The following is a 13,355-nucleotide window of genomic DNA, read 5'->3' as shown; positions in this document are numbered from 1 at the left end:
ATTAAAAGTGCCATTTTCTCACTTAAATCTTTCTAAAAGACTTTTTCATAATTCTCAAGTTCAAATTTTGAAGAAAAATAATAATGTTATTTTTCCTAAACTGATCCTTACCGTTGTTCCAGTCTCATACATACCTATGGGATAAGCACTTAACTATATTATTTTTCACTCGTGTGCTTTTCTGTTTTCTGTATTGAATATTGAGTCTCATACATACATAATTTGTATTCTGGGTGTGCTGTGTTAAATACTGTATTCACTTCCCTTTTTTAAAAAAAGGATTATTGATAGTTTTTCAAACATGAATAGTTTTTCTTCAAATGTTGCATAAAAAGATCTCTTGATTGCTAAATGTAATGTTAAAGAATTATGCCTTATGAGTAAGACATGTTTCTATGAATACAAGTTTCTAAATATGCACATTGCTACAAAATATTTCCAGAAGCTGACCTTTGAGCTGATGTACTTACAAGGATTCAAACACTATTTCCAGTCTCTTTCCAGAGGGAGACTGGCATGCTGTTTTCAAGAGACCTTTGCTTTTCCTCCTACCAACATGCCTAGGATAGTAGGAGTCATAATTCAGAGCTGTTGAGGGCTATTTTCTCCTTATTCTTTACTTGTCCCCAAAGAGGAGGAGGGAAATGAGAGCCACCAAAAGCTCATTTGTGTTTATCTGTATCATATGATTCTCCAGCAAAGAATTAGATTTCTTCCAATGATACTCATGATGACTACAACCATCCATAAGACATTTCTAAGGTGAAAAAAACAGAAAGATAGCAGTTCTGTCCTAAATTATTTAGATTAAGAGAAGATTACTTTTCTTAACATAGCTTCAGTTCAGTCGCTCAGTCGTGTCCGACTCTTTGCCACCCCATGAATCGCAGCACACCAGGCTTCCCTGTCTATCACCAACTCCCCGGGTTCACTCAGACTCACATCCATCGAGTGACTCTTAAAAAAGCTCTTAGAAGTTAATAAAATGATAACAGGACGAAAAATACAGTATTGAAGGTTAAAGATAAAGTTGAGAAAACCTCCCAGAAACCAGGAAACAGACGGAGGAGGGGAAATGAGAAGAAAGATTAATTCAGGAGATCCAGTGTCTTAAAGAGTTCTTAGAAGACAGAACAGTGAAAACACAGGACTTTATCAGATATAAAAGCAGGAATTTTCTCAGAACTGAAAGAGCAGGTGTCTTCAGATTGAAAGGGTAATTGAATGCTCAGCATGAATGTTAAAAAGACCGAGATCAAAATTCATTATCCTGGGATTTCAGAACCATAGGGGCAAAGGACGTCTTCCAGCTTACAGAGAGAAAAAGCAAGTTCCATGTAAAGGTAAAAAATCAGAATGGCATCAGACTTTTCAATAACAGCACTAGAAGCTAAAAGATAATGCTCATGCCTTTGAAATTGGAGGGAAAACTATTCTATGTCCAAAGTAAGTATTACTCAAGTGAGGATAGAGTAAAGGTATTTTCTGACATGTACCAAAAAACTCTCAGATTATTTAACCATTTCTCAAGAATCTCCTGGAGGTAGTGTTTCAACAAAACGAGGGCATAAACCAACAAAGAAGATACGATCTAAAGAATTCAACACAAAACTGAGGAAAGGGTGTTTCTAGGATGATAGGATGAAGGAAGATGACAGATGAGAAGCAAATCTAGACAGCAGCCAGTCCATTTTAAAGTAAGTGAGAAGGCTTGGAGAAGGACTTTAACAGAAACAGTGGTTGTGTGTGGAACTGAAGGGATCTGTGCTTGTAGCAGAATGGGGGATGAGTTAAAGATAAGTATGTAGAACACTGAGCAAATGAAAAATGAAGATAGTTAACTCTGGGATAAAATGACTTGTGGAAGAATGAAAATTTAGTCATGGTATGCTACTTGGTTCAATATTTATATTAGTCATAATACACACAAAATAATATGACTATTTTGGAAAGTTAGGAGGGGGAATGATTATGTATAGGAGTACAGGGGTGCAGTTGGTAAACAAGAGCTGAGTCCCTGTCTTCCATTGTAAGACAGTAGACAACACCTAAAACTGAAAAATACGGAAGCAGCATGCTAGGTATGATATTTGAGCATTGAAGATAAATATCAGGGACAATTGTTTTTCACTAGCACCCTTGAATAGCTATTTGATCTTATTAAAAAATGCAACTTGATGAAAATTAATAAATAGGAAAATTGAACATTAACAGTTGATCATGAAAAAAAAAAAAAACAGTTGATCATGGAGAAGGGAGTGGCAACCCACTCCAATGTTCTTGCCTGGAGAATCCCAGGGACGGGGGAGCCTGGTGGGCTGCCGTCTCTGAGGTCGCACAGAGTTGAACACGACTGAAGCGACTTAGCAGCAGCAGCAGCAATTGATCATGAGTTATTTGTTTTCTTTTTGTGTTCTTACACTTCAAATGTTCTGTTTTGATGCTTTATTCTTCCATAGCCTAGAAACAGTTTTTCATTTTTGTTTCACTGTGAATCATTGTTACTCTTAAATACTTTCATTTGTTAGAAATTCCTGATTTGTAGCATCTTGTTTAATGTTTTTTGAAAAAGATGTGCTATACCAGAAAACATCATAGTTGTGTATTGAGAATACAAAAACGAACAAAGATTTCACATAAAGTTTATGGTCTAGGATAAGGGCAGAAATGTGTTAATAAATTATAGTACAGATTTACCTATGACAGCACACACTCATGTCACTGGAGATAAAAGCTCAAAGCAAAAGAGATGTCATGGAAGCAGAATTAATAATACTTCCCACCTGTCTGACGAGGAATATGAGTGAAAAGGACTTCGCTGGTGGCACTAGTGGTAAAGAATCCTCCTGCCAATGCAGGAGATGCAGGTTCGATCCCTTGGTCAGAAAGATCCCCTGGAGAAGGGACTAGCAACCCACTCCAGTATTCTTGCCTGAATAATCCTATGGACAGAGGAACCTGGTAGGCTACAGTCTATGAGATCACAAAAGTGAAGGACACAAATTAGTAAGTAAACAGCAACAATGAATGAAAAACAAGAATCAGTGATGGCTCCCATCGTTCTGGCTTCAGTGACTGGGTATATTTTGGTGCTAGTCACTAAGAATAGAAAAGATAAAGGATAAGGGTGCAAGTTTAATGAACTCTGGGACCAATTGGGTTCAACGTTTGTATTAAAATATAATATATCGAAATTTGGTTCTGAAGCTGAGGAAGAGGGCTAAGAAAGAATGAGCATGAGAATGAAAATGGATGGATGGATTGCATAATTGTCATCTCATTCAGAGTGGGTGGTGAGCCCTCCAGGGAGATGATGTAGAACAGAGTGTGAATCAAGGACAGAGCCCTGGGGAAATCACCTGTGGCTTAGATATTCACAGATATTAGAAGACTCATTTCACTGGACTGATGGCAACATAACTGTAGGTGGAAGGCTGAAGGGCCAGTAAGAAAGAAGTAGTCTAAGGCTGCAAGGGTAAACACTGTCCAGGAGCTTGACTGTTAAGAAAAGAAGAGAGGTTTAGGTGGAGGAGAAGAGTATAGGCTTAAACAGTTTCTTTTTTTTTAAGTCTGTTTCTTTATTCCCATTATTGTTTTAAGGCAAAAGAGAAATGAACTAGAAAGATTGGTTTCTAGAAATAAGTCAATCAAAAAAGGTTTTAATATAGAAAGAAGTGGAATAGGAAGAAAGGAAGAAACCAAAAAAATGAAATGACTAGCCAGGCACATCTTGGTTTGTGGAGCCCAAAACTTATGTAATTTGTGGGGACAGGTTCTTTAAGAAATGAATAAAAAGATACAGGGCCATGTAAGGGGATCATGAAAGTCAGAGACGTTGCATTTTAAGCTTCATTAATTTTAAGTAATCTCATATCAGTTAGTGATAGTTTACATCCCAGGGAGATGGAGAAAAGAAGATTATTAAAGAGCCTTGGTGTAGGGCTGGTTGCCTTAAACAGGGGAAATACTTCTTTTGAGATTTCCTGTAGCCTGTACATTGCAAGAGGCCAGGGAGCTTGTTACTCTTGTTCATGGATTTATCTGGAGAACTTGATGTAGTCCTTGTTAAAGGTACTTAGTAAATATTTGTCAAATGTTTGATGAAACAGATCTCAGAAAAATCATGAGATTCGGTACTAAGATAGCCCAACCTCAATTTTAAGGAGCAACTGTCTTGGTAGTAGATGCAGTCAGAAGGGGGATGGCAGTGAAAATGGAACTTGAGAGTAATTATGATTTAGAATAGATAGTGGGGAAGGAGGCGGAATAGACGGAGCAGGAGGAGACTGTGTGTATAATCGGGAGAATGGTTGAAATAATGCAGTCAACAAAAGGACTGAGTCTTCCTACTGTTCAATGTTGCAGATTGTGAAACTGCTGCTTCGTCATGGTGGAAACCCTTTTCAAGCTAATAAACATGGGGAGCGTCCAGTAGATGTGGCAGAAACAGAGGAGCTGGAGTTATTGCTGAAAAGAGAGGTGCCTTTGTCTGATGATGATGAGAGTTACACAGGTTTGTTCCACATGGTCTCTGTTCACCTGTTTACATGATATTTTAGTAGAATGTTGTACTTCTGCTTTGTAACACCTAGCACTCTAGCTGTTCAGAATGGTGAGTTCGGTAACCTCAGTTGAGGTCCTGTCTCCACGTCCTCCGTGTAAATGGGGTCCTGATGCTCTTGTCCTATTTCTGTGATTTCTTTTCCCCACAAATTGCTGATGTCAGAATCAAGCCTGTTGCAGACTCTCTCCCCGTTAATAGTTACCAGCACTACTACACGCTGCCACTGTTAGCTGTACCACGTCTGAATTCTTTTAATCCTTTTATTAATTAGAGCACTACTCACCAGACCCTTCCTGGCATTGATGAGTCACCTTTGCATTTTTATTTTTGTGTTTAGGTGGTTGAATTCTGGTCACTGTTGTAAAATTGCGACACAATTTTACAATCACAGTTTTTAAAAAGGGAAGATCCAAGAAGAGTATTTCAGAAAACTTTTGGCATACTCAAGAGTTTTTTTAAAAACCGATAAGTAAAAAACATACCTGCTCCAGGACTGGTTTCTGTCGTGGAGGGGGGAAATAGTTATAAAAGATATTAGATCATTTAGCAAGGAATATGGACAGTAGATTAGTGTTGTTTCAGTGTAAATTCACGAAGTTGGCAACTATGCTATAACAAATAATATCTTTATGTCTTGCAAAATACCCTCTGAAGTATATAGGGTAAAGAGCCATTATATATGTAATTTACCCTCATATAGTTAAGGAAGAAAATGTATTTATACACATATGTTATATATAGAAAGAAAGTATAATGCAAGAAGAGTAAAGTGTTAACAATAAGAAAACCTAGGTAAAGGATTTATAGTGTTTATTATTTTTTATTTTCTAACTTTTTGGGAGTTGAAATTATTTCCAAATTAAAACTAAAATACAAATTTAGATCTGTTGAAAAGATCTAAAGCTGACAAAGACAGTAGCAGTAGTCATTCCTGGTACCCAGATTATAATTGGGAAATATTTTCTCCTAAAAGAAAGCCAAACTTTGTTGGAAAACAATGGATGATGCTAAACTAAGTCTAGGGCAGGAAATATAGAACATCTACTTATTTCAGATTTTAGGTTTTGTCAGAAGGCCTTAGACAGCTTGGAACTGTTCCCCTCTAGCCCAAAATTGGAAAGTTTGAGCTTCAATAAGGGTGTTAATTGCAAAGATTTGAAACCCATCAAACATGTTTAAATTCATGAATTTTTCATGGTGAATTTTTAAATTAATTCATGGTCACCAAAGAACCAGTTTGTTATCTTAAAAAATCGGCAAAAAAGGGGGAAAAGTCAATCATTTATTTTGCTTCCATATTCCTGTATGAACTCTTACCACTGGGTAACCTCATTATGATGAGAAGAAATGTTTTCTTATAAGATTAATACAGCTAAAAGAATGACAAGAGAGACTGACCACTTTGCAGCCCCCTGTTAGTTGATGTCTGGGAGCATTGAGGATCAGTAGTTGCCAACATTAAGTTAGAAAGAGGATGAAACCCTTGCCTGCCCTCCTGCTGAAGGGACACTCTGCTCCCCTCCTCAGTCCTCTAGGTCGGATCCTGCTGCCATTGGCAGGAGGGGCCCAGACAGAGGAGTGTGCTGAGCTGCACCCAGCGTCTTCTCCCAGCTGGATTGTACGAAAAGAGGGAGGACCTGTAGAAAAAAAATAAAAATGACTTAAAACACCATATCAGACTTTAAAAAATGGACAAGACTAAAATTTTAAGTGTGTACTTAATAGGTACTTCTCCAGGGGAATTTTGTATAAAACTCAGTTAAGGTGAATAGCACATAAAAGGTTCAGGATATTGGGTTTTTTAAATACTAAGAAATTCTCAAGAATTGTTATGTTAGGGGAAACGCCTGATATGTTTTCAGTAGTTCTGAAAGGAGCCGGCAATAGTGATTGCTCTCGTATTCCACTAAGGAAAGGATCAAGGCTTCTGCTTGACTATCACCCATCCAAAAGGCGGGCTGATTATAAGGAGAAGAGACATGGGGGAGGGAGGAATAGAGAGAGACAAACATGTTTTTTAAAGGGTTGACAGCAGTGTTTAGTAGTGGGAATTGTAATGATGGGAGCTAAAACTATAGGAGGAATTATAAAGGTGGCAACATTCCTTTTTGTGTATATTTTCTCTCCTTCACCCTCCAATAAATGTAGACTGAAGTGTTTGGTACAGACATTAACATTAACAAATATTTGTTTAATTGGAGGAAGGGGTAATTGGGCCTTAGGGATTATGCCAGAAGTTTCCATTACCCACAAATCCAGAGTCACTGAACCTGTAGACTGAGTTTGTCCGTTAAGGAGACTGGGTGAGTCTGGGAACACCTGGTCCGGCAACAGCAAGGTCTCCTCTGGTGCTTCAGCACGGAGGGGCCATCTGTGAGCTCGGAGGACATAGCTGGTGAAGGAAATGGAGATACTAACATGATTATCTCCTAACCCCTGTCACTTCTTTAATTTCAAAGTATTTGTAAATCCATCTGCCAGGTGCAAACTGAAAGTCAGTTGAACATCTTTGTGCTGTATGAAATAAAGATTATAATAACTGAATTACGTAGCTTCCATAGGAAAGTAAGAAAATAAGATTTGAAGAAGAGAAGCATTTTATATGATATGTAAATTCTCCCATTTATTATGCTTATGGACTTTGTAATCCTGGTCTCTTCAGAAAACAATAGCAGTGAAAAGCAGCTTTGGTTAAAAATCTTTCTGTGAGAAAGAAGTGCTGCAATAAATTTTTCCCATGGAAGAAGTTAGGTATTTTATTTGAACTTACATGTTTCATTAGAGTAAAGCACATCTTTTAGAACCGTTTTTGATTTTCACTGATACTGTTTCATGTGTTCATCAGCTATGTATTGATTTTTCAGCATACTTATTTTCCACATGGTGAATGTGCCTGAATTATTGCTTGATCAAAATCCCTCAAGGAATGATTTAAAAATCATCAGTAAAAATTATCCGTAAGTATCATACAAAGATTTTGAAGTTGCTGAAAAAGACTGATGAAAATACCCAAATTTATTGTTTAATTTACATGAGGTCCTTGTCAGACTAAACATCATCTAATCTAAATTCAGAATGTATTAATATTTAATCGAGTATTAATTTGACTGCCCATAGACTTTTGTACATGTAAAGCCTGACAGCATTGTTACCCATTTTGTATGTTACGTCATCCATGTGACAGATACACTTTAAGTGTTGCAAAGTTAGAGAGTATAACTGGCTGTGGATTTCAGAACTTAAATTTGGAGTAGATAAAAAGGCATTTTGTAGGAAGCATTTTAGAGTTCGGCTTATGCCATTAGGTGTTGTGCTTTGTGACAGTGCTGCTCAGAGGCACTGTTCTGCAGAGTGTCAGGTCCCCAGGGCACAGAGCTTGTGCCAGAACATAACGCCAGTGCACGGCTTCTTTCATCAGAGAGGAGGATGCTCTGACAAGAGGTGTCTGTCCGATGAGCTCAAGAGTGTGCTTGTGACATCGCTGATTTCCTCTGATATAAGCCTGTTACTTCATCATTTCATCACAGATTAGTAATAAACAATGTGCAGGGTGGCCCAAGTTCGTGAACCTCCTTGAGTAGTCATTTTATGTCATGCACATCAGATATTTATGATATTGCTGGAGTAATTCATGTCCTGGTCAGTACAACTGATTTGCATACAAGTCGACGACACTTAAATCTGCATAATTCTGTGGTTTTTTTTTTCCCCTAACCTCTGCCCTTTTTCCACAGTCTTATTCCATATTACCATCCTGACAGAAATTCTATCTGATAATAGGATTTGCTACAGATATTTGCTTCTTGCTAACCTGCTGAAAGCTGAGTCATATACAGAGAACCAGACCACGCTCCTGAACCAGAATTACGGTAACGGAGAAGTGGGTGACTCTGTGTCTCACTGCGCCCCTCCTCATGCTTTCTGATACTCATTAATTGCCAAAGATTCTGCTGCAGGTTTGCAGACCCTGTTTTATTATGTAAACAAAGTGCCCAGCGGGTAAAGTTGAAAATGCCAGGCATTGTTAAAAATAATTGTTCACCCTTTCCTTACATTGCTTTGACTGCCAGTAATCCGGCCATATTTATTAAGCCACTGCTATAAGCTTTGCTCACTTGAATGCTTCAGATTAAGCAAGGAAATACTCCATCATAAGTAGGCAGTCTGTGTTTAGAGTCTACCATGAGACAGATTAAGAAACTTCCAAAAAGACAGGGATACGTTGTTTCCCTCTGGTGTTTGCTGAGTGCATTTCTGTGTTATAAAATACACAAAATGACCAGTAATTCAAAGCTTTATTTTCTTAATGTTAAAAGATTGTAACTATTCTAAGTATATTGTCACATTTGTTAAACTCATATCCTCAGTTTTATATTTCAGGAACTATGAAAATATGACCATTCATGCAGATATGGAACTATAACAGTTAATAAATCAAGAGATACAAAAAACAATTACATAAGTCAAAATAGACCAGAAATTTTTATTAAATGGATTATGTGATGTTAACAATTTAATTGTAAGTAGGAAGAAGACACACCTGAGGAAGTTTTAAAACAAGCTTCTTTTAACCTTGGAAGCATAAAGACTACAGGTAGAGGTCACATAGAGTAAGCACTGTACTTGGTGTTCAGCAACTTTTATTCTTCACCCATCACTGTGGTATAGGTGCTTACAAGAAATGAAAAGGCATGTGATGTGCACAGGGCTGAGCATACAGCATAATAGGCAATAGATATTCTTTAGTGATCAGTTAAAAGAAATTCCGTCACCATGTTTTGCATACTCTGCTTTTTCTCCTCTGTTTTGTGATATATATGGTACACTTTATACACAGAGTTCTGGTTTTAATTCTTCACACGTTTCTCTAAATATCACCAACTACTTCTACCTGAATCTTAAATAACCAAAACCTCTATAGTTCTCTTATTTGAAAGCCAGTACTTTAAAATCAATACAGGTTTTATCATGTGTTTTATGTAGATTCATTATATCAACCTAACTCTAAAGCTTAAGAGTTTTAAATTCAAGATTGAGTGTCTTTTTAAAATTTTATTTGTCAAATTTTGTTAAGTGGAGAAAAAGGGAAAGAAATTATTATACCTAAATTACCATTTATTATAAGCATTTGCTCTTTAGTAGTGTCTACAAAAATTGCATAGTTCTATATTTTTTACTTACTCATATATCAAAAAAGTAAATGGGAAATTGTGACTACAGCTGGTATGTTGTTTGGATGTCTGCAAATGAATATGTCTTTAAATTTTTATGTTACATAAAATAATAATCTCAATATCTCTCTTTGAAGTTTATCTAAATATAATCAAGAAATTTTAAGTGTATTTGCCCGACATATATAAAATGGCTTATTGCAAATTCAGAATGAATCGATTTTTTGTTAAAAATATATTAGCTTGATGGTTTGTCTTATAAACTGCATTTCTACCAGTGCCTAGCAACTTAAAGTGAGTCTGTCACATTATTTTAGTCCTTGAGATATTGCTGAATATTTAAGACTAAAACTCTCTGAAGGGTACATTTGGGCAGAACTCTTAAAAAAGACCTTTGACTTAAAATATTGTATGTATACGAATAAATGAGTTTAGCCTTAGCTATATCATCCTGTTTTACCTACTCATGGTTTAAAGGACCTCCATGTAATATATATATAAATATATATATGCATATATATATATACACACACGTATTGATGGAATAGCCGAGACTGGGTGATTTTTGTCAGTTTCCTTTAGTGACATCAAATTTTTTGTAGTGATACCAGTCATATTTTCAGAGGGGGACAATCTTGATTAATTTATACTTTATAGACTTCATTTTTTTGTGACTGATACGTTGGTAGAAAGGCCATGTATAACTAAGGGAGTGTACAGAGTGGTGTGGTACTTGGTTTTACTTTTTATGTCAATTTCGCTTTTAGACATAGTGTTTTCACCTATTGATTATACTCTCTTCTCTCCCCAGCTCACCCCTAAATTCTTTGCTGTAACTCCTTTACCTGTACCTGTTACTGTAGAAATACAGTGAAAATATATTCCCATATAGCATACTTACTTCCAAATAAATGTACTAAACATGACTACTTTTTTCCTGTACAGTAAAATTAAAATAACTAACCTTTACTTAGGAAAATTGAGGTTTATTTTATTTTATTTTAAATTGAGTTTTAGAAATGGAGATTTAGAATAAGCTGTATAAAATTACCCAATATTTTATTTTCCTGTCTCTAGACTGCATTTTACAATCAATTTAGGGATATGGAAGCTATAAAGATACGTTTCCTAAAATGCGGTGTTTTTTTTCTAATGTTACTTCCTTGACTAGAATGTAAGTTATATTTATGTAATCAGGTTCAGTATACTGGTTGTGGTTAGGAGAGTATTGCGGAGCAAAGCAACAACTCAAATATCCCTCCCAGTGGAGCCCCGGGGGCTCTGAAGTTCAGAGCCAGCCTGTTGCAGGCGCATTCTAAGCAACAGACTGCGGTTCGAGGGACCAAGGAGCACACATGCAGGGGATGCCTGCTGTAGAGGTCCTCCATTAAACTGCTGAAGGAACCAGTTTTTCCGTTTATCAGTATGAAAAGAAATCCAGAGAGTTGAGGAAAATCAACTGAAAGACAAACAAGAAGGGCCAAAATGAACAAGCACAGCAGTTGATCTGGAGAATGAAAATTACGTAGGAAGCAGAAGGGTAAGTTCTCAGTGCGCTTGGAGACGCTGGGATGATGGTGGGGGCTGTCGATCCAATAACCCTAACAGAAGGCCACCTTGAAAAAGTTGGCCAGGAAAGTCCTTGAAATTCAAAATGTTTTTCATTACTGAAAGTAAGCATTCCATATAGAGTTAAAGAATAAACTGGACATCGCTGAAGATCTAATTTGAGATCTAAGAGAAGGGCAACACATAAAACATTGAAAAATGCATTGGGAATATGAGAAAAATGGTTTAAAAAAAACCATACCCAGCATATCCAATATTATTTTTACAAAGAATAATAATTGTTGGGAAGAAAATAATTTTTTTAGTTGAAGAAGATGTCTCTTAACTGAAGAAAGATATTTATAGATCAAAAGGGAATGTACAAAGCAAAAACAAGCATGGAAAGGGAAAACCCCACATCAAGTTACATCACGACTTCAAGGATAAAGATTGTTTAAAATTTTACAAACTTCCAGAATCAGAGGCACAGAATCAGAGTCAGAGTGACTGATTTCTTGTTCTTAAAAGCTGTTGTGAGAAGATGGGTGCAGCTTCAGGCTCAACGTTGTATGAAAACTGTTTTGAACCTAGAATTTCATTTGCAACTAAAGTGCAAGGTTAAAAAAGTCTAAGAGGAAAATACAGACATTCAGATTTTGATGAAAAATTCCCAAGTGACAGCAACGAGCAATTGTCATACTTTAGAACAAGGTGTCAGAGATATTTGTGAAGAATTTATCAAGAAAGGAGTAGATTATAGTACACAGTGTGTGAATTAGATTTTGAGAATTCACTGTGTCATGTAAATATCCCCTTCCATTCTTTTGTTCTTGTAATTTTTTGTTGTTGAAAAAATCATTTGCCTGGTAATTTTTCTCAAAATCTGGATTTTGCTTACTGCATCTCCATGATTTCAATTTCAGGAAAACTATTTTCCAAATAAGGCCTTGAGATGTACAAGAGCAACTTTCAAATGTATTGCATTTTTAATCAATTAAGTTTTGTTATTTAGTACTTTTTCACAGGTAACAAAATGCTTTAATGAAAAATTTAATGCTTTAGTGATTGCTTATTTCTCACTTGTCTCCCTAATTTCCCAAAGAAGATTCTTGAGATGATAAACATAGTATTTTTTTAAGGAGCTTTTTTATCAGAAATAATTCAGTAAACTGTTTTAAATACAAATTCAAATCTAGTAACTAAATAGATAGTAAAAACGAAAAAGTTGGAAACAAATTGAAAACGGTGTCGTATCACAATGACCATGGCCATTTTCAGTACAGGGGCTTGAGGATTTGGATTCTTAGGTGAATTTCTCGCTATCCTAAGAGAAGTGGAGCAAACATGTTTGTTTTTACTACTGCGCCAGAATTCCAAAACCAGCTTTATCCATAGTCCTGGGTAAAGTAAATCAAAAAGGTTTAGGACTCCTTAGGGAAGAAAAGGGATTTGAACCTGGTCTGCCAGCAGAATGGCATCACAGAGAAGTAGAGTCATCGCTGGGGTCCCAGACTGGCCAGCTTTAGGAGAGCCATACAGGGTTCTGATTGGCAATACTGAGAGCCCGCATGCAGAGAATCGAGCCTGGTGGGCGGGTACAACTCAGTGACCAGAGCCAGGCTGCCATCCTCCTCCCGGGGTAACTCCACACTGTCGTCATGGTATATCGTGATTACATATTAACTCCGTGTAACATGCAGCCCTGAAAAACAGTAATAAAGAAAATGCAACTTTAAAAGAAAATGTCTGCAACTATTGAATGAAAAAAAGCTGTATATGAAATGGGGCATGCTGTGTTTGAGCTGCCTTTTGTTACGTTAGTTGTTTTCACACCCTGAAGTCTGCCTGAAGTTCCTAATATCCTTCCCACCCCATTCGGTGCTGTTGCTGTGAGAAGCCTGCTCCCCTTTCCCAGGTACTGACTGGAGAAGGGTACCTGCACCCTTTAAACTGGGTGCCAACAGCCATCTGAGCCATCATCAGGCTGAGTCACTGTTACTCTGCAGAGCTGTGTTCTTTTCATCACATCACACCTCCCGCTGAGCACTTTGTGCCTAGAGAAGCATACTAAA

General features: G+C 36.9%; 1 protein-coding gene across 3 annotated transcripts in view; it reads left to right on the top strand.

Annotated features, from left to right (window-relative positions):
- The window catches only part of ANKRD12 (ankyrin repeat domain 12), a 98,764-nt gene that overhangs the window by 65,992 nt on the left and 19,417 nt on the right, over nt 1-13,355 (top strand). For all 3 annotated transcript variants that reach the window (XM_010859086.1, XM_010859087.1, XM_010859085.1), the window contains one exon: nt 4,366-4,513. In XM_010859086.1, coding sequence (XP_010857388.1) covers nt 4,366-4,513 — 148 coding nt within the window. The remainder of the gene's footprint in view (nt 1-4,365; nt 4,514-13,355) is intronic.

The sequence above is a fragment of the Bison bison genome, unplaced genomic scaffold (genome assembly GCF_000754665.1).
Source record: "Bison bison bison isolate TAMUID 2011002044 unplaced genomic scaffold, Bison_UMD1.0 scf7180017864453, whole genome shotgun sequence".
Lineage (NCBI taxonomy): Eukaryota > Metazoa > Chordata > Mammalia > Artiodactyla > Bovidae > Bison > Bison bison.
The sequence above is the reverse complement of the archived record's forward strand: the minus strand, read 5'-3'. Positions and strand labels throughout refer to the sequence as shown.